This window comes from Durio zibethinus, chromosome 2 (assembly GCF_047325235.1).
Source record: "Durio zibethinus cultivar Kanyao isolate XHJ-2024 chromosome 2, ASM4732523v1, whole genome shotgun sequence".
Taxonomy (NCBI): Eukaryota; Viridiplantae; Streptophyta; class Magnoliopsida; order Malvales; family Malvaceae; genus Durio; species Durio zibethinus.
Window position 1 is genome coordinate 39,718,875 of NC_143163.1, and position 20,704 is coordinate 39,739,578.

A 20,704-nucleotide genomic window follows, 5' to 3' on the forward strand; every position below is an offset into this window, starting at 1 on the left:
AAAGTTCAAAAAATTAAAGTATACAAAGTGGGCAAAATCTTGTAGTACTAGATATTTATTTCCTATAAAATCCAAATTGATCAGCCTTTGTTCTGCATCCTATCAATTTTTCTTTATTTAGTGCATCGATATTTAAAGGTAATTATATATAGATCACCCCCAATAGTAATTAGTTTAGTTGATAAGAAAAAAAAAATTATCAATTAAGATTTGATTTTTATGAGAAATATTTTGAAAATAAAATTTGTTTTTTGTGAAAAATATTTTAAAAGTAAAATCTGATACTAGACCGATGAAATATAATATACGCATTTTTAAAATCACTTTGAAGATGTATATTAAATTCAAATAAATTATAAAAAATTATTAAAAAAAGGAAGGTAACTATTAATCCCTTAAGTGCTCCTAATTATTAATTTAATAAAGCTGTATCCTATTCGAATAGATAAAATTAACATGTTATGATCATATTTGATATATAAGATGATGAATAAGATAAGAAAATAATTATTTTATATTATATTTTATTTATATCTAAAAAAATATATAATTGTAGAGAGAATTAATCATCCTCTTGACACAAAATAATTCTATTCTTTCAAATAAGGAAAATTAGTTTTAATCTATTGAATTAAACTTACATGTTTTATTATATCAATAATTTAAATTGTATAAATTTTAAAAAATAATAATTTTGACTAACAAATAAAATTATCATATCTTAATTATTATACATATCAAACATAAAATAAGATAATATTATTTAATTTAATCATATTCCTAAGTTTATTTTATTTTATCTTACTATAATTTTATGCATGAAACACATCCTATAATTCTAAGATAAATCTAAAATTAAATCTTATCTATATATATATATATATATGTATATATAAAAGAGTATTATCATATCCAAATACTTAAAAAACTTGAAAATAAAAAAAAAATATTAAAAGGAATTATCACAAAAACTCTAGCCATCAAGTAAGTCAATTAAGGTTTTATAAATTAAGATATGACACAAATCATAACTATTATAGCTTGAATTAGTTAACTTTTTTTTCATTAATATATAAATTAATCCATTCATGTTGACATACACTATCTTAATTTAATAATTCTAACAGTTGACTTAATTTGTATAAGAAGAATTTATCCAATAATTTTGTCGGTTATGTTTCCTTTGATTTAGCATCTAAAATTTGTAGGACTACTTGTTGATTTTCAAAGTAAACAGTAAATGAGGATGACATGACGTTGGAATAGTAATGCAAAGAAACGGATATTATTTTATCATCCCCTGCTAATTATTCCGGGGATCGATTTTTCCTCAGCTGCATGCTTTTAAAACAGTTGGGTTTCATTATCATTCTACCTTTGAATTTCCTTTTGTAGATGATGCCAAGGGAAAATATATATACTCTACGGTATTCATATGTTAATCCAATTATATATATTTATATTTAAAATTATCAAGAATTAAATTTTATTTAATAAAATAAAAATATTAATATTCTATCAACGTGATTGTTGAGTGATTAGTATTAACAGCAAAATTTATGGTGATTCCAGGAAATTAATTAAGACCGGTAAAAGAGAAAAGAGAAAACAAAAGAATGCAAAGAGGTTTGGACAGGTCGTTGAAAGAAGGCAAGCTTTTTACAGGAGACACGATACGACACGGCACATTCTCAATCCACAACCACTATATCTTTCTCTGAATGAGAGGCTGCCACCTAGCTAGAATTAGAACGAAAGGGTATGAGGAAGAGGAACCCCAGCAAGCACCTTCGCTTTTTCTCCTCTGGAAAACACCCCATCCTCCAGAAAAAGAGAAAGGAGATACCCCTTTGGCCCCCTACTAAATTTTCTGCTCCATCAAATTCAAATCCAAAATTTAAGAAAATTTGAGGTGGTTCTTGGTTCTATTTCAGCCTGATCAAGACCTCGATGGATTGGACGATTACTGATTAAAACCTTCTCCTTTATGTACTTGGATATATATATTAAAGCAAAAGGTTGACTTGATTAATTTCCATTAGTTCTTGATCCAAAACTACATGATCAATTTCAGTTTTACAGTTTGTACAAGACTTAATTTTAAAGATATATATGGTACTATATAGATTTGAATTATTTCTCGCTTGGCAGATGAAATGTCATTTATAAAAAAAACTTCTTTTTTATTCATAAGTTTTACCTTTTGATTAAAACATGAATTTTAAAATTTGACAATGGGGAATTCTCATAATTGGTTTTTTTTTTTTTAAATTTGATTTGAGATGTAACAAATTAATGTTGTCCAAACACGTAGATAGGTGGAAAGGACATTGCAATACATCTAATCTAATACATCTCCCTTGGGCCACCCAAAAACACCCCCTTAATCGATCGTTGGCTACTTATTTTGCTTAGCATGTACAGTTCCAAAGGCTTTGCCTTTAAATCCTAAATCATCAAACCTTATTTCTCGTGCTTTCCTCACTTTATAACTCACATGATCATCACTTGTTCTTGCATGTGAATTCTTAGCCCTCTCCTCCTCCAACTCTTCAGCTCTGTCCATCCAGGCCCCAGCTTGATCTCGCCATTACTCTGCTTCCTCTAATTCACCTTTCCGCCCTACTTTTCTAACTAGTTTAATTAAAATGATGCCCCCTGAGCAAGATACTAGCAATATCACCACCCATAATAGTCCGGCCAGCATCATGCTCACAAGCAGGACTGAGAATGTTTCGGTTCATGCTGAACCATCCAACGTTGTCCCATGTTCTCAATATCCAATCCCATCCCAACAACACCAAGGGCAACAAACTCGACTTCGGTTTTCAGTTCTCTGCCAGCCTTTACGTCCTGTAACTCTTAAGGTTCTGTACATTATATATCTTGCACATTTGGCTAATAATTAATTAAGCACAAAATTGAACATACGACACGATCGAATTCGATATTTATGTAATGATGGGTTAAGTGTTTACAAATTGTTATTTACGTTGCAGTTTGAAGAAGTAGCCTACAGCATCTATTCCAGTACTACCACAACGACAAGTTGTCTATCTTTATCCTCGCATAAACCCAAACCAAGAAGAAGTGTGCTCAATGGTGTTAGCGGTGTTGTTCGACCTGGTGAGCTACTGGCAATGCTTGGCCCCTCTGGTAGTGGTAAAACCACCCTCCTGACTGCCCTAGGAGGTCGTTTAACTGGAAAGCTGTCCGGTACCATAACATACAATGGTCGGCCATTTTCTAGCTCCATGAAGCGCAAAACAGGCTTTGTCGCTCAAGATGATGTGCTGTATCCCCACCTCACAGTGGTAGAAACGCTGACTTATGCTGCTTTGTTGAAATTGCCAAAAGAGCTGACTAGAGAAGAGAAAATTGAGCAAGCTGAGTTGATTATAGTGGAACTTGGCCTAGCAAGATGTAGGAATAATATAGTGGGTGGGCCTCTTCTTCGGGGCGTGTCAGGTGGGGAGCGTAAACGGGTCAGTATTGGCCTGGAGATGTTAGTGAACCCAAGTTTGTTGCTGCTGGACGAGCCCACTTCAGGACTCGACTCCACCACCGCGCAGCGAATTATGGTTACCTTACGCCGCTTAGCACGCGGTGGCCGGACTGTGATAACCACCATTCACCAGCCTTCAAGTGGGTTGTACAGAATGTTTGATAAGGTCCTGGTTCTATCTGAGGGGTGTCCCATCTATTGCGGGCAAGCCGAACAGGCCATGGAGTACTTCAGTTCCATTGGTTTCACACCTGGTTTCAATTTCCTGAACCCTGCCGATTTTCTCCTTGATCTGGCTAATGGTAAGCAAATTACTCTTCCACCTCTTTCTTTCTTTGAAGTTGAATCCTTTAACCAGTTCAAGAAGGGTAACAATGGCTATATCTTTCAACTTATAAATTTAATTGATCATTAATGCTTTGTTTGGATTGAGTAATTACTGCAACCTGAAATGCATATAACATTTGTTGTGCAAATGAATTCTTTAAATTTAACGAATATTAATTAATTTCAAACTAGTTAAACCTTCTATTTAATTAATTTTATGTCTTCAATCACTGTCATGGTGCTGTTAATATCGGAAAAGAAAATTGTTAAAGCCAGCAACAAAAAAAAAAAAAAAAAAGGGTATATCATATATAACATGAGATATGACAAAGACAACTATAGTTTTAGATATCAATGTTTGCATTAGCTGACATATAGCGTGGAATTTAATCCATTTTCGACCACACAACCAACCATTAAAGTGAATAAACTTTTAACATTTAATACATTGGTCATTATTTGAGCTAATTAAAATTTTAATACCTGACAATTTCAATTTTAAAAAAAATCTTATTGCATATTTATGCATTAGTTTTATTTGTACTCTTTCTTTCATCGTTGGGCAACATGTTAATTAATAATCCAGAATACACTCTAATTAAATAAATTAATCATTCATATATTTACTTTGAGCAATTATTAAGTCAAAAAGGTAGTCAATTAAGGGGAAGGGAATTATTTAATTCTGGTATTTGTTTTTGTTTGTTTATCTTTTAAAATTTTTTTTCCCTTTTTGACTGGAATTGTTTGTCGATAATTCAAGCACCACCATCCTCTTGATTTCTAATAGTAATAACTTTATCATCTTTTTGGCCCTTCCCCACCTCCTCATTGTTTAGCTTTACTAATTATGGGTAATTGTTATATATGCACATTAATCAGACAATAATGAACACTAAGCTCTTTTTTTATGTGAATTTCATATGTAATTAATTATTCTAAAGCTTCTTGCTATGCAGAGTACAAACTTTTTAGCTGGTTCCTCTTTACATATATATTTCCAGCTAATTATTTCAAAACTGTTTTTGGACAAGCAGGTATAACCCCTGATGAGCAACTAGAGTTCCAAGGCAGCGTAGACCACCATGATGATCAAAATTCGAGAAAACAAGACCTAACATCGTCTTACAAGAAGAATATATACCCTGTACTGAAGGCTGACATTAACAAGAACTTGCAAGATTCGTCTTTTTCAACAGTAATATCATCAAAATCAAGTAAGTGAAAACATTGTCTCCCAACAGGTGCTGCTGTTAATTACAACTTGTTACGGTGCATCAGTGCTCGTGTCAAAAAGTAATAAAATCCTCTGCTGGCATGCTGCTTCTATTTATATTATTTCTAGTGATCATTAGTTTCTATATACGCAGGCTGCGGTGAGGTTCAATGGAGCACCAGTTGGTGGGAGCAATTCAAGGTCTTACTGAGAAGGGGTTTACAAGAGAGGAAGCATGAATCGTATTCTGGCCTAAGAATATTTCAGGTCATGTCTGTTTCCATTCTTTCAGGCCTCCTCTGGTGGCATTCTGATATTTCACACATACAAGACCAGGTATATATCATGATCCTGAATTCTTCCCAAAGCTTGAAATTTTGCTTGTAGCTAGGGGCCTCTAGAGTTGGAACTAGACGTGAAGTAGCAGTTTTCCTGAAACAGATCCTGCAAAATTTTACGAAAGGATATGCTGAATTTAAAATTTCAATTAAGCTGAAGAAAAAGAAGCCATTTTTCCTTGTAATTGTTTTAGACTGCAGACAAGAATATGTATCTTTTGGTACCACCTTCCTAATTTATGTTTATTTATTATTGATGACAAAATAAAAATTTTTACAGGTGGGACTGCTCTTTTTCTTTTCAATATTCTGGGGTTTTTTCCCACTGTTCAATGCCATATTCGCATTCCCTCAAGAGCGGCCAATGCTTATAAAGGAACGATCATCAGGGATGTACCGTCTTTCCTCATATTACTTTGCCCGAACAACCGGTGACTTGCCAATGGAACTAGTTCTTCCTACAATATTTGTTACTGTCACATATTGGATGGGGGGCCTCAAGCCTTCACTAGTCACATTTGTACTAACCCTCTTAATCGTACTCTTCAACGTGCTGGTCTCTCAAGGACTAGGACTGGCACTCGGAGCCATCCTAATGGACGTAAAACAAGCTACAACCTTAGCTTCTGTGACAATGCTTGTGTTTTTGTTAGTCGGTGGATACTACATTCAGCACATTCCTCCTTTCATAGCTTGGTTGAAATACATTTCTTTTAGTCACTACTGCTATAAGCTTTTGATGGGGGTGCAGTACTCAGTAAATGATGTCTATGAATGCGAGATTGGGATGCGTTGCAATGTAACGGATTTTCCAGCAATTAAGTGTCTGGGTCTCGACAATAAGTGGTGGGATGTGGCTGCTTTGACAATAATGTTAGTTGGATACAGGCTACTGGCTTATGTGGCTCTAAGAATTGGGCAACCTCACTGACCATATCCATGGCTCCAGCATTTTAGTTGTTGAAGGTAGAAAAATTGGCGAGCAGAATTGTCTCCAATTTGATAGCGTAAACATGAATGGTGACAGAATCTGTGGTCATTCAAGATAATCTATTATTAGTCAGCTGATCATCAGATTATTATTATTGTTAAGATTGGAAAGTATGTTGTCCATTTACATGGAACTTGTGGCGGTGAAGTGCGTGGGTTAATTGTAAAAATCGCTTTCTTAAGCTTTTTATAGTACATATGATCTTAATAAGTGCAAATATGTTCAATCATAATTTCCTTGTAGCTAAAATCAATCACTCACTCAAGGGGTCAATGCACAATATAAGCAACATATCCTTAATCAAACTAGGAATGTTAATTAATGTTAGATCAGTTCCCTACCCTCCACTTCTTTTAAGCTTTCAATCGTCCTCACATAAAAACCCAACTTTAATCCCAAAATTCAGTCGTCTTTCGCAACCTTTGTTAGGACTTGAAAATTATTTTGAAAATCGCCGTCGAACTGTGATTTATTTGCTGTCTGTGCCTTCAATTGAATCTTCCTATCTTTTCTTCCTCTTTTATTTATTTATTTATTTATTTTTGGTGAAGTCTATTCGTAATAGCTATCTCAACCTCTTTTAAAGCTTCGTATTTACTATCTCTTATTTTATTACATAGCGATTGATAATTGGAATCACATCATCTATGATAATTATATTATCATTAATTAATTAAAATTTAAAATTATATAGGATCTATCAAAATATTGTGTGAAGTTTAAATTTATAAATGATAAATCTTTATATAATTTTTTATTATAATTATATAATTTCAAGATTATAAATAAAAAATTTCAGGTTAAATGCTTGCGTCATAATCCTATGATCGGCAATTTTGACACAAAGCCAAAAAAATTATCCTGGGCTGCTACCAGACTGCTATGCCCAAACCTTTCTTCCCAGAACCAAGCCCATCTGGCTTGGAGCTGTTTTCCGCGATTGGCAACCCAGATCCAATATTCAACCCAAATTCAGCCTTTTTATTTAAATCCATCGTCACTCCCGTTACTTTTAGGTTGTCATTTCTTCTAGTAAATGCAATGAAGGTCATGCGTTGTTTCCTTATCAATTGGGAACATAGTATTTATTATAATTACATTACAATTAATTAATTATAATTTAAAATTGTATACGGTTCAATATAAAGCCTAGGCTTTATTAAGCAGAGAAAAATGTGAGAATAAAAAATTTGTTAATCTAATAGTTAAAATTCATAATTATTTTTCTATTTTGTATATTAACAAATTTTTTCTCATTTCTACCGATCAAAGCTTTAAAAATGGTAAACCTTACATAAATTTGTATTATGATTGAATAATTATAGTATTGTAGTAAAAAAATTATTAGTGAAATGCTCAATTATCAACTATATCGATCCCAAACAACTCTATACTCAAGACTCATGCAAGCTTCTTCTAGCTCCATCAGAATCATCATCAGCTTCGTTATTATTATTGATATAATTATCTTCCAACCATCTAGGGATGGCAATAGTTACCCTATAAATGGGTATTTGAAATTACCAACTTAATTAAGTAAGATTAAAGTATCCTATAATCGAATTCGGATAGTAAAATTATTACTCGTCACTGATTTAAGTAAAATTCGATTAGTGATTTTAGAGTATCCATCATTCGAATTTGATTATATATAATATATTTTTTAATATTATATATTTTGTTTATAAATTATTTATTATTAATGTAATTCTTAATTATAAATAAATTCATTAAATGTTCTAATTATAATTTTTAATTATAATTTAATTTTTATGAGTTAATTTTAATTTATTGATTTAATTTTTCTCAATAATATTAATTAAAATTGATTTTAAATTCAAGTTTGAAAGTCAAACTTTGATTTAATAAACGGATACTTAGCAACTTGAGGTAATTAACGTGTACTTAACTACTTTAGGTAATTTATATCTAAATAAACTCTTAACCTTTAATTTGTATATTAAAAAAGTTTTAACATAAATCAATTTTTTATTTGAAGTAAGGGTTTATTTTGAGAAACAATAAGAGTTTATTTAAATATAAATCAACAAATAAAAATTTATTTAGGTACAATAAAAATATAAAAACTTATTTAATAACAGTAGAATAGTTTAACTTTTTTTAATATTTTAGCCATTTAATTACATAACCTATCATCTCTTAAATGATTATTTAATTAAATTAATTAATGTTATTATGGCATCAATAAAATGTTGCGGTACAAATCTTAGTTAGTGGTGTATAAAAGATGATTAAATGATGCCTAGCTTTATGCACGGCTAGCTGGCCTTATGTCCTAAATCTTGATAGCTACTTGGCCTTCAGAATAAGCATCCAATTGATGTTAATAATAATGATGATAATGTTACTGAAATATGCCCAAGCAAGGTATCTGACAGTGAAACAAACGATACAAACTACAAGCATCTTTCCATCTCCACTTCTCTTATTCTATTCCCACCATCCATCAGCTCATCAGCAATTGATGCTTGTTCCCAGTAATGGAAGGATGGTTCCCAAAATCTCAACTATAAATTTGAATATGCCTATGGTTTCATTTGTGCTACAACTCGATCCAGGCAAACGAAGCTAGAGCTAACTAGCACATCTGATTCTGATTCATTCCTCTGCTTAGAAAGAAAAAATGGCATCTATCAAGGCTGAGAAACCTGTTGGCACTCAATGCTGCGGGCAGGCCAAGAAGGAGCCCGCCAAACCCAGCGGTAGCACACCCAAAGATGCCGCCTCCAAGCCCGCCCCTAAGAAGGCGGACCAGAAACCTCGGGAGCCTAAAAAGAAGGTATTTAGTCGGCAAATTTGATCACTTTCCTAGCTTGGGACTTGGAGACCCATGTGCTTTCAATTAGTAGCATTTGCATGGGGCATGCATTCAATATCCCTAAAAAAAGATAATAGCAGCTGGTTGCATGGGACATGCTTAAATTAATCATTTTAATTAATTTCAATAATTGATTTGTTGCTTTATTTTTGTGAAACTGATCTAATTTCTCCCTTTCATGGATTGGTAGGCATCGGGAGGGAAGCCAGCAGCTAAGTAACCAAGTAAAATTAGGAAGACAAGAGCTTTGTTATTAATTATATTATATTATACATGAAGATCCCATGGAGCTCAACTTAAATAATGGCCGGCTGGCTGGTCAGGATTGTTGGAATTATAAATATTGCAAAGCTTTTCCCTTGTAATTGTTATTTATAATATCTGTATGCTGTCTCTCTTTGTAGGCTTGACCTAATTAATAAAAAAATACACATGTATTTCAAAGGGCCTCTGAGTTTCTTCATTGCCGATTATAATATCTATATATTGTATAGTTAAATATAATTCATGTAAGAAATTAGTTTAATTAGTCCATTGAATATATATATATATATATATATAAAGAAAAGTGGCCAGCTCTTTTTAGAATTAATCTTCTCGGCCTTCAATTAAGCTAGTCAGTTAAAAACTTTACAATTGGTAACAAGTAAAAATTGCTCATTTTGAATAAAGACGTTTAATTTTGTAAATCAAACAATAAAAATTATGTTTTAATTAATTGTTGTGGGCTTTTATATATATATATATATATATATATATATATATATATATATGATACAAGCATCGATTCATGAAGGCACATATGCAGCCAGTTCCTCGAATAAAATAACTACTAGTATATTAGGATATTTATGATTGAATAATCTAACTTATTATATTAATTTGTTGAGGGAATTATGCTTTACACTTCTAACCTGAGCAAAAGAAAGAGAATATGCTACTCGAACTTCTACAACAACCGTAGCCCAGCATGATAACTCCACCATTATGACCGAGTATTAAACATCCTCCTCTTTGAACAAATCGAGTAACTGCAGGTATAAAAGACCGCCATGAGAGACACAACACATCATCAACAAGAAGCTAGAACTCAACCCTCTCCATGGCACGAACAACTCGAAAGTACAACTCAACAACCAGGAAAAGTTCAATAGCCCAAAGAACAAGAATAGACCTTCATCCTTCCAAGACAACCAAAACAATAAACCTACAGCCTTGCCTGAACCATCTAAACATACCTCAGGTTCTGAGAACTCCCATGCCACCACTGCAAGCCACCCGCTAAGTAACAACACAGCAAGCTATCAGAATAGAATCTCAATCAAATGCCCAAAATTCCACAAGAAACATATGATAGAGACCTAGCCAACAATTAATTTGGCACACCTATCCTCCTGGCTTGACCTTTAAAACTATAACAAAGCAATGCAATGTTGAGTTCTCCACCATTTTAGTCCCAAATTTCTATGAGATAGCTACCTGGCTACATTCTATAATAAACATTCTCGCCAAATCTGTGTAAAGGATTTCTAATAGGGGACAGATGGATTTCTCATTTAAAAAGTAAAAAGAAAAACTTTGGATGAGAAGAAAAACTCTTCACCAAGGGCACAGAAATGGGAAAGTAAGCATGGTAAAGCTTATCAATGAAGGAAATAAACTTCCATTGTGATATGTACATGGGTGAATTTGATAGTATATGAATTTTGGGTCTGACAGATGAGCAATTTTAATGGCTAGAAAGGGCTGACATTATGAGCCAATTTCAACATGAATTCGGGTACAAGGCGTCTTCTTGGAGGCGCCACTGCATCTTTTGCAAGGGCATCTTCATCTTCAGCATGTATGATGGCAACAAGGTCTTCAAACATCTCATCTGTGCCACCTCTCATGGGATCCTGAATAATATGTTGGCCAAATATAAAACATATAAATGTCTCCTCAGTGAAAGTGAGATACCAATGGCAAATGATTGTGAGCCTTATGTACATATATGATTGCAAACTTTAATGAGACAAGTTGGTGCTCAATAGAAGATAACGTACAAATCATGCATTCCCTTTTGCTCTTAGGTCTAGGCTGAACAACTCGTCCTCATCCTTAAAACCCTCATTCCTAATTAACTAAGATTTGGGATCCCTAGGTCTCCAGTAAAATGTTGTGACATTATTAGAAATATTAAATAACCTTTAATAAGGGAAGTTGGATGAAAAAAATGTAAATTGGCTAAGGTAACATAAGAACATGTTATAGAGGACACAGCAAGCAGTGCTAGTGAAACTTAAAAAAGCATTTGATTGCATTTTGACTATGCATAATCTATGGTCCAACAGAAAGAAACAGTAAATAGCATAAAGCAACTCAAGTGGAACTTTCAATCATTCAATGTATTTTGATTATAAATGGTTTTAGCCCAAAAGAGGTTGACATAACAAAACTGCAGCACAGAAACCATTGGCATTTTTTGAGAAAAAGCTTTGGGTCAGTTTACTTTTAGAGAAAGTTTTCCATTTTCCATCTTTATTTTTATATTATAAACAATCAATAAAATAAAGGTAATAATTAAATTTAGAAACCCTCATTTTTCAATTTTCTATAAAAATGGAAATTCAAATAAATTGTTTCTAACTTTTCAACAACATTTGAAAACACTGCTTTTCCAGCTTTCAAAATGTAGTTATTTGCCTTATCTTATCATATTTAGAGTGTAAATAGGCATGAAAATGGGAAACAGTTTGTAAAACTAAGCAGGCTCTAAGTCACTTTAAAGGACCACAGATATATCAAAAGGATATACATCTACATCAGTAAATTGACAAGAGAAAGCACACTGGTATATCTAACACACAAAGCATTGTTCCTTCTTTCATTACCTGAAGAAATAAATCTGTGTGAGTCTTTCCTTCATATAATATGGATTCTGCTTTCCCTCCAAGTCTTCGAAGAGTATCTGCAAAATTTTTACTGCAAGGGAAACATGTTATACAAAGTCTGGATAAATCAATTTGGAATGAGTTAAGGGCTAACCATGCAACAATTAAGACTCCATATTAAAAGTAACTTAAAGGCTATAATATCATTGCGAGGACTAAAATACCCAAAACCCCCTCTCCTAACAAAAATGGATCGAAAGGTTCCAAATTTAAGTGTTACATAGCTACTTCAGAACAATCCCGGATGTTGAGTACAATGGAATGAAAAAGAAGAAAATGAAATATCAGTCATAATGTTGTAATGTCAATGATTATCGAAGGCCTTATCCATGAATGCAAATTTAATAAAAAAAAGGAACAAATGTTTAGAATTATCAATTTAAAAGACAAGATTTAAACCTGGCATCTGCAGGAATGGAATAATCTCCAGTACCATGAAAAAGAATGATAGGAGGAAGAAGAGAAACAGCATGCTTAATGTTTGAATCCTGCACCAGTACTTCAGGAGAAAATTGACGCAAAGAATCTTCCCCCTCCATTATGCTGTATGGAAATGCAGAGAAATTTGTTCAACTGAGGAAAAAACAGAGAATAGAACTAAACAAGGTTTTCGTGTCTATATCATAATGAAATCACTTACCTTAAAAAGATCGAACGGTATAAACCTCGACTATGGAAGTGATCTATAAGGTTAAAAAGATTGTACCTGTTGGGGAATGTTAATGATAATTGAGCATCAGATATTAAACACAAAACTGAAATTGTTTTATTAAATAAAAATTCACACACATATATGTATAAGGGGTTAAAAACTTGCATTAGATGTTTATTCCAAACACCTATGGCACTAAATAAAGGGGGAAATAGAAAGGGAAAACGCTTAATGCATTTAACAAGCAACCCAAAGACATGAGAAATAACAAGAGCTATTTAAGATTGTCTACACTAATACCAAACACTATAGTAAAATGCTTCAGTTACAACCTTTGACTCTTTACCTTTTAGAAAAAAATAGTGCTACGTGAATTAGGTGGGGAAGGTCAGAATATGTATAAACATATATGTGTGTGTGTGTGTGTTTATATACACATGCATACATCAGTATTTTTTACGTTGACTGAGATTTGAAACCAAAAATTTATTCCATTTTTACTATGAAAGTTATATTCATCATTAACTTAAAGTTTCAGGATCAGATTCAAAGTAACAGAAAAGAAAAAGAATAAACTGTATTTTTAGAGTGCCCAAATGTCCATTTCTTGCTGGCAGGAAAAGTTACAAGGTTATAAAATTTTTAATAAATAATTACCCGCCAGACAAACCAAAATAAGCCTTTATCTGGGACACACTCCAAGAAACACTGTCACCTTCACCAGCCTCTTTGATTGCCTGCTTTATAAGTGTGCAAGCAGCAATATGCGCACCAGCTGACTGTCCCATAAGATAAATCCTGGCAAGACAAAGCATGAATAGAATATTAAATATATTGAACCAAATTAAAAATGGAAATGTTACTAATCCCATACCTGTTGGGATCACCTCCATATTCAGCAATATTATTGTAAACAAATGAGATACCCTGAGAAGCATCCTCCACCATGTCACTTATAGTGCCCTGTGGAAAATTTCTAGATGCAGATTCCAACCATGAAAAGTAGGACACTTGAAGCATAAATTCAAAAAAAAATTACCTAACGAGAGGCATGAACCCAATTTAATATCAAGGGACTGATTCTTATAACATCAAGATTCTCTTACACTGCATAAAGTGATTATGTTGTATTTAATCTAACAGTAAGAATTTACATATTATTCCGAGATATTATTTATTTAGCAATATATAAATTTTTAATTCAGAACCATTCACCAAAATGTATGAAAAGAGGGAGATTATGGTCCTTTTAGATAGAAAACAACTTATCATGAAAAAAAATGCAGCCTTTTAGATGTGTTCAAGTACATACAAAGAAAGAGAAACAGTCGCCACTAGAATATCCCCAATGAGATTAAATTATCGATATGAAAATGATAGCTGGCCAAGAAACATTACTTTTGAAATTAGAGATTAGAAGAAATATGCAAAGGAAGAAGAATGAAAACAGAAAAATCGATAGAAACGAACAGGCAACACATTTGGAAGATGTTTGAGGTGGGACCAAGTGAAAATAAGATAGTGAAATTGTATTATAAGATCATTCCATGCCCAAAATAGACAAATAATTGCCCCAACAAGACTTTAGAACTACATAAACAAATAAAAAAAATCAGTAAATCGCGTCTACTAAACATGAGCCCAGCTGGGTGATAAAAGATGAGAACAGGTTAAATTTTGTGGTCATCAAAATCATGAAGGCTTCTACATGTAAGTGTTAAGATGTTTAAAGGGCCAGCATATAACTGCCGTTAGGATAAAGTAACAAATTCTCTTTAGGATACGATAAGGAGGTCAAAATACAAGTTAATGCAAGTAGCAGCATGTCGATCAGAGAAACTTAATCAACAATGCTGGTTGGGTCTTGAACTCTTGATCCAGTAAAATAGTATAATGTTCTACAACAAAATGTCATTGCCTTAAAGTGAAATATTTCACCTGTAGTCTATGCATGCCACTATGATGTCTCTTTCTGACAACTGTTGACCTAAAAGAGAACCCCATGCTTTATAACTGCATTAAGGAAAGAAACTCCATGAACAAATCAAGGATAAATTAGCAAGTACAAATCAAATGAGGAGCCAATAAGGTATAATGTCAGAAATAGCAGCCAAGAGGCCCATGACAGTGATCAGAACCTGATTTGGCAACTGTAAAACAAAAAGGGAAGTGATTACTATCTTATAGATTGTGCTTCCCTTCTGTCAATGGAATTACTTATCTTTCTAAGACTGGTTAAGGCATCTTTTAGTCTGATCACACAACAAAATAGAAGCTCTTATCTTCCAATAAAACCTAATGGAGAGACATCTGCTACTACAGTTGAGAATTTCTACTACATGTCCAAATATATAACGTCAAATAACTCACCCAATAATCCAGGCTCCACCAGTTACAAATGCTACCACTGGTTTTGTTCCGTGGCTGTTTTTAGGCAAATAAAGATCAAGTCTGCAACAAAATTCAAGTTATTCATGTCTGAAAATCAAATATAATTGCAAGGATATACATATTAATTGCTTGGAAGTGCACAAGAAGTAGATAATGACCACCAACTTTACCTATTTCTTGGCTGTTCACCATATATTACACTCCTGCGGACCTGTCTGGAAAAGAAATAGTAATAACCAACTGCAAAAGAAAAGCAAGCTTGTTATGCTATTTCAGATCCATCAAGTTAAACTGATGACAGATGCCATACAAGACTCACTGTCACAAATTAAGACTTTGATTGTTACTTTTTAATCTTTGCCTTTTGCTTCTGAGAAGAATGCTATAAAGCAAAATCATAATTGATTAAAAATGACCAAATAACTAAAATCTAACATGATTGTTCTATATAAATATAAAATCATGCACTTTTTATTCAAAAAATTTGACATTGTTAGTTTTAATTCATCAAAAATATTGTCTGTTTTTGTAGCCACATGCATTTTTTTGCTTTTGCTAGTAGAAGCAAATAGCAAGTAGTAAAAGCGACAATCAAATGGTACTTAGTAATAAATGAATAGGGAATATATGTTTGATTTTTTTTCCAGTGATCCATTTAACACCACAGACCTTGAATAAAACCTGGCATAAGTAGCAAAGCATAACAACCAAGGGCAAGAAATCTTGTGATCCATCTGTAGCCTACCCTGAAAAAATAATCGACCATCAAGGCACATCTCGTAAAAAAGTAAAATATAAAAGTGATATTAGCATCTCAAACAACAGTAAAATAAAAAACAATTCCAAGTCCTTGAGCGATATAAAAATGATAAAAGGGTACTGATCTTGAAGTTTGAGGCCTCACGAATTGGTACTTCTCTTCTCTTTCAACTAACTCCAAGTAATTGAGTTTGTTACATAATTATATATTCTTAGAAATTCATTAACATTCTTTTCACGTTCATTGAGATTCTTGTTAAACTCCAAAACATACCTTCCACATACAACAACTCATGAATTTTTGTTCTTACATCTTTGCTTGTCAGCCAACTAATTCAGTTTTAGATCTTCCCAATCAATTTGCCATCAATACTATTTAAGTTGAATTTCAGCTAAACCATCTCAATTGGCTTTTGTCCTTGCTGATAATGATATCGTGCAGAGATTCTTTAAGGTTTCCATGAGATGAAACGAGCAACATTTCTTCATTGAAAACTTTGAATGGGTCTTAATTAACAGTAGAAATAAAGCTTCATCAATAATCATTATTAGATTTCTCAATGTAGCATAGTTGAATGCATCAAGTGATTTAAAAAAAAAAAAAAAAAAAAACTACTTCAGAATTTTATCTGGAGGTCATAGTTTGGGGACCTCTACATAAATGATCATCAATCAGTATCATAAAATCTCACAGAAGAGCTATTGACTCCTCACCCAAAAGTTACATCCTTTACAGCACCAGTTATTAACTTCAGCACATTCCCAACCCCAGTGAGTAGTAACAGGAAACTTCTTAAGCTTTCTAATAAACAGAAAACATAATCAAGAAAGTTGTGAAAGGCAAGGGGGGCATTAAAACCGAATATATGTTCCTTCTTTTCCTATTTCTATGTAGAAATAGAAAGATTTTGGCACCGTTCCATATCATCGAATCAATACAAAAATTCTTATGAAAGGCTGAAGATGGATCTCAGGAAACAATCCTTAAGCAGAACACACACACAAAAGCATTTTGGAAAACAGAAGGAATCAAAACATATCAAACAAACATTCATGCCTCTGAATCTATTAAATATCAAGTCTACCAATACAAGAAAGATTCGGTCTACGAAAACAAGAATGCTAATTGACGATCAATCCACCAAAAGAACAGTCTTTTACATCAGCATACAAGTAGACATAAGAGAAAAAAAGAAAAATATCATTAAAAGGAGAGGCTGAGAGCAATTGACAAGAAAAGAATCTTACCCGAGATAGCTAAGGAGTTTCAAACTTAAGCGAGTGAGGAGAAATGTCTCGGCAGCAGCATGGCCCACTTCCCGGCTTAAAGACTGGCGGGGGCTTTCATCAGCTAGCAGAGCGAGCGAGCTATCGCTGGCAGTCCGGCGCCTTCTCTGCTGTTGGTTGTTAGTAAAAGCAGTAGAGTTGTTAATATTGCTTGTGTTATTGAAACTTGAAGATCTAGGTAAGACAGGCTTAATGGAAATAGCCTTTTCTTGCGACGAAATGAGGAGGGTTGTCGATGGGTCAGCATCGATATTAGCTTTAAGTAGCATTGTGGATGCCGATGCAGAGGAAGACGGGTGGTTTGATATGGGCAAGATTGGAGATGGCATCTTTTTATGTTTTTTAATATTTTTTTGGGAAGTCCAAGGATTAATCTCTGATTGGGTTTTCGTAGCAAACGTTTGTTTAGTTGTTCGTGATGGTTTTCATATGTCATTTGTGTACTAAAAATTGGGAAAACATGGGATTCAACCACTACCCTATCAGGATTCAACAAAACCCAAGCAGGGCAGGCGCCCGGAGCGGAACCGGAAGAGAAGAAGAGGACAGAGAAATGAGAGAAGGGAATACCAGTTGGAGGAATTGGTCGTTGGCATTTTTTTTTTTTTTGTCGTTTTGTTTCCACGCGGACCACGCCAAAAGGCCAAATCAAAGATGATTTACCTTAACAGCCACTTTGGAACACACAGCTCTACACAGAGCCACGTGGTCCACTAGTTTAAAGCTTAGACAGTCAACCGCTTGTAACAAGTTACCTATTTTTTTTTTAGATTTTTTTTGCTTTTACTAGATTATTTTTACATTTGATCTCTTCTTGACTTCCCTGTAAAATTGGGTTTAGATAAGCTAAATATTTGAATATTATTTGTGTCGAGCTTCAAGCTCAAAATATTTTAAAATATACAAATAAAAAGATAATTAAAAATAAAAATAAAGAGTGCTTTTTATATTAGTACTTCAACACATAAATTAAAATAGGTGAAGTCGAAATGAGAGTAATAAGAAAAATTAAGAATATGATGAACTTATCTTAATAGCATTTGGGCCTTCATATTTATAGATAAATAATAAAGAACTTTTAAGAGACAATAAAGATAATGTCAAATTGATGTGACATTAAATATGTCAAATCGACTTGATATGAATATCAAAATTACCTTTGATTATTTGCTTAAAGCTTTTAACATGAAAAATATCACTATATCTTTTTTACCACTAAATACCTTCAATACTATGTCCTCCTATCAAGTAGTTTAAGTATCAAACTGCTAGGTGTATAATCGACACACTTCATGTAAGGTAGATAGGTAAAAAAGAATAATGTGAAATTTGATTCTTCAAAGTTGATGTCACATAAAAGGTTGGCATTGAGGGACAACTAGCCTTGAACCATGGTCTGACCTTTTGGGGGTCTGATCTTGAGCGTATGTCTTCGGTTGAGTGCATTACCGACTTGAAGGTTGTCGAGGTATTAATTGTTTAGGATGATTTGAGATTAGCGTTGGAGTTCGTCTAGTCGACGTGGGACTTGTGTTTTATTTCAAGAGTTTGAATTTAAGTCTTTACTTTGAACTCTGACGATGAAATCAGGCATCCGATTTATCTTAAAGAGATGTCTGGTTTGGTTGATCTGACCTAGAGTTTGTCCGATTTGACGAGTCTAATAGCTTTAAATAAGGAGAAAAGTAGTTTGAGCAAAAAAATTTAAAGAGAGAATACGAAAAAACATCTTCCTGTCTTTGTTCTGACACGTGGCATGGTCTGTGCCATTCATATAATCTGCAATACAGCTATATAAATGGCATTCAAGGCTTTCATTTTTCACTTTTTTGCTTTCTTTGCTCTTAGCCCAATTTAAGTTTTTCAATCTTAAAACTTTTTAACCTTAAAATTGTTATTTTCTTTGATTTTTTTTGTACGTATTTTCAACTATATCTTCTAATTTAAGTTTTGGGGATGTCAAAAGTTTCAAGGTAGAACTTAAAGGTGGTCAACTTTGGCAAGAGAAAGATGACTTGATTTTAATAGTCATCGAAGGTTGTGATTATTAGAAGATGGCTTTCTGGTTTAACCCGATGTCTAAAGAAAGGTAGTAATGAAATAGGATAATGCTCGGGTAAGAAAAGAATGGGTTCTGAAGACAAATAAATTATGTGCTCAAATAAATTTTGACTTACAAAATCCACTTCCTTTCACTATTTTTTAGGTCAGTCTATCTTCTATGGCTAACATTTCTACATGTTATGTTGTTCTCCCTTTTGGGGTTCAATCTCATCGATTTTTTTCTACTTTTACTCTCCCACCAATTGATATTCATATGGTTTCTTCTATTCCACCTCAATCAATTATTATTGAAATTACTTTTTCTTCTAAAAGGTCTTCACCTTATCCTTCTTCCCTCAGAATTGTGTTACTATCAACCATAGTTCAACATGGGAATTTTGCACATGCTCAGGAGTTAAAGTTTTATAACAGTGAAAATTATGATAAAGAGGAGGGTTCCAAATAAGAATAAGGGGAATAGAGTACCTTAGCTGAGGAAAATGATGACAAGGTAGGGGATTCTACAGAGCAAGATGATCTAACTGAGGTTTCTATATATATTTCTTGTAACCTTGGTATAATCCCTAAAAACATAATGAAAAAACCAAAAGGTAGGGCTAATCTTGAAGATTACCCTAACATGTGTTCAACTCATCATGTTCACACTCTGAAGACAACATTTTTTTTCTTAGATGTAGACACCCTAATTTGTTTGAGGTTCTACTTGAATTAATTTTGTTAATAAAAAATAAAAAAATAAAAAAATAGGTGATTGAGTTTGATTGAAGTTGTTTGTCTGAGTCTAAGTTGAATTTGGGGTTTAAAGTTGAAGTTTAAAAGAAATTGAAATTTTTATCTAGATTAAGATTCTTTGGATTAGAACTTTATAAATACAAACCCTAATCGAGAGATCAGAAGGACACAAAAAAAGAGAAAGATTAAACAGATACATGAAAAGGCAGAGAAAAAAACACACAAAAAAAGTCAGAGAATAAAAGCTTTTTGGAGCTTTTTTTTAAAAAAATTTGAAAAATTCTCATATTCTAACAAAAATTTTCAAATTTCAATGAATTTTTTTACGACGGTTAAATTTTTTGATGAATTTTTCAGAATCTAGTAGAAGATTCTGGCGAAGATTAAATCTTTCGGTGAACTTTCGATGAACTAACCTAGATTTCAATGACTTTTTTTAGAATTCGATGAAGATTCAACCGAAGTTCTTCGGATTCTAAAGAGAGAGAGAGAGAAAGAAATAAAAGAAATAGCAGAGGTGAAGTTTGACCCAAAAAAATGAATTCGAGCTTTCATACCCTCACTAAAACGATGTTGTTTTGGCCTTAAGTAGCCCCAAGATTTACGTGTTTTCTCAACAGGTGACCCAACCCAAGTGCAACCCATTCTGCTAACCCACATTCCAGCTAAG

The 20,704-nt window shown here is 33.1% G+C and overlaps 2 protein-coding genes across 4 annotated transcripts; one reads left to right on the plus strand and one right to left on the minus strand.

Annotated features, from left to right (window-relative positions):
• The first annotated feature begins 2,472 nt into the window (after window positions 1–2,472).
• On the plus strand, window positions 2,473–6,587 carry ABCG21 (ABC-2 type transporter family protein). Its single transcript, XM_022920093.2, has 5 exons — window positions 2,473–2,867; window positions 3,000–3,807; window positions 4,870–5,049; window positions 5,203–5,384; window positions 5,667–6,587. The coding sequence occupies exons 1-5, from the start codon at window positions 2,649–2,651 to the stop codon at window positions 6,315–6,317; spliced, it is 2,040 nt and encodes a 679-aa protein (XP_022775828.2). The 5' UTR covers window positions 2,473–2,648; the 3' UTR covers window positions 6,318–6,587.
• A 4,246-nt stretch (window positions 6,588–10,833) lies between these two features.
• On the minus strand, window positions 10,834–17,870 carry LOC111318420 (putative isoprenylcysteine alpha-carbonyl methylesterase ICMEL1). 3 transcript variants are annotated; one of them, XM_022921279.2, is made up of 11 exons: window positions 17,200–17,870; window positions 15,862–15,938; window positions 15,363–15,432; window positions 15,172–15,252; window positions 14,740–14,814; window positions 13,676–13,777; window positions 13,459–13,599; window positions 12,790–12,855; window positions 12,549–12,692; window positions 12,090–12,180; window positions 10,834–11,114 (listed from the first exon to the last, which is right to left on the minus strand). In XM_022921279.2, exons 1-11 carry the CDS (start codon window positions 17,565–17,567, stop codon window positions 10,953–10,955), a joined length of 1,377 nt encoding a protein of 458 aa, XP_022777014.2. In that variant the 5' UTR covers window positions 17,568–17,870; the 3' UTR covers window positions 10,834–10,952. The 3 variants fall into 3 exon arrangements, with proteins under 3 accessions (XP_022777014.2, XP_089613237.1, XP_022777016.2); XM_089757111.1 differs by having other exon boundaries at window positions 15,862–15,933; window positions 17,200–17,273; XM_022921281.2 differs by lacking the exon at window positions 14,740–14,814.
• Window positions 17,871–20,704: the final 2,834 nt, after the last annotated feature.

Bases quoted from the DNA above. Each gene is read 5' to 3' on its own strand.
- ABCG21 (XM_022920093.2), top strand. From the start codon at position 2,649: ATGATGCCCCCTGAGCAAGATACTAGCAATATCACCACCCATAATAGT. The intron at 2,868-2,999 runs GTTCTGTACATT...TTTACGTTGCAG, and splicing joins TACGTCCTGTAACTCTTAAG to TTTGAAGAAGTAGCCTACAG. The intron at 5,050-5,202 runs GTAAGTGAAAAC...CTATATACGCAG, and splicing joins AGTAATATCATCAAAATCAA to GCTGCGGTGAGGTTCAATGG.
- LOC111318420 (XM_022921279.2), bottom strand. From the start codon at position 17,567: ATGCCATCTCCAATCTTGCCCATATCAAACCACCCGTCTTCCTCTGCA. The intron at 15,433-15,861 runs GTCTGTGGTGTT...TTTCTTTTGCAG, and splicing joins TATGCCAGGTTTTATTCAAG to TTGGTTATTACTATTTCTTT. The intron at 13,778-14,739 runs GTGAAATATTTC...ATCTGCATCTAG, and splicing joins GTGGCATGCATAGACTACAG to AAATTTTCCACAGGGCACTA.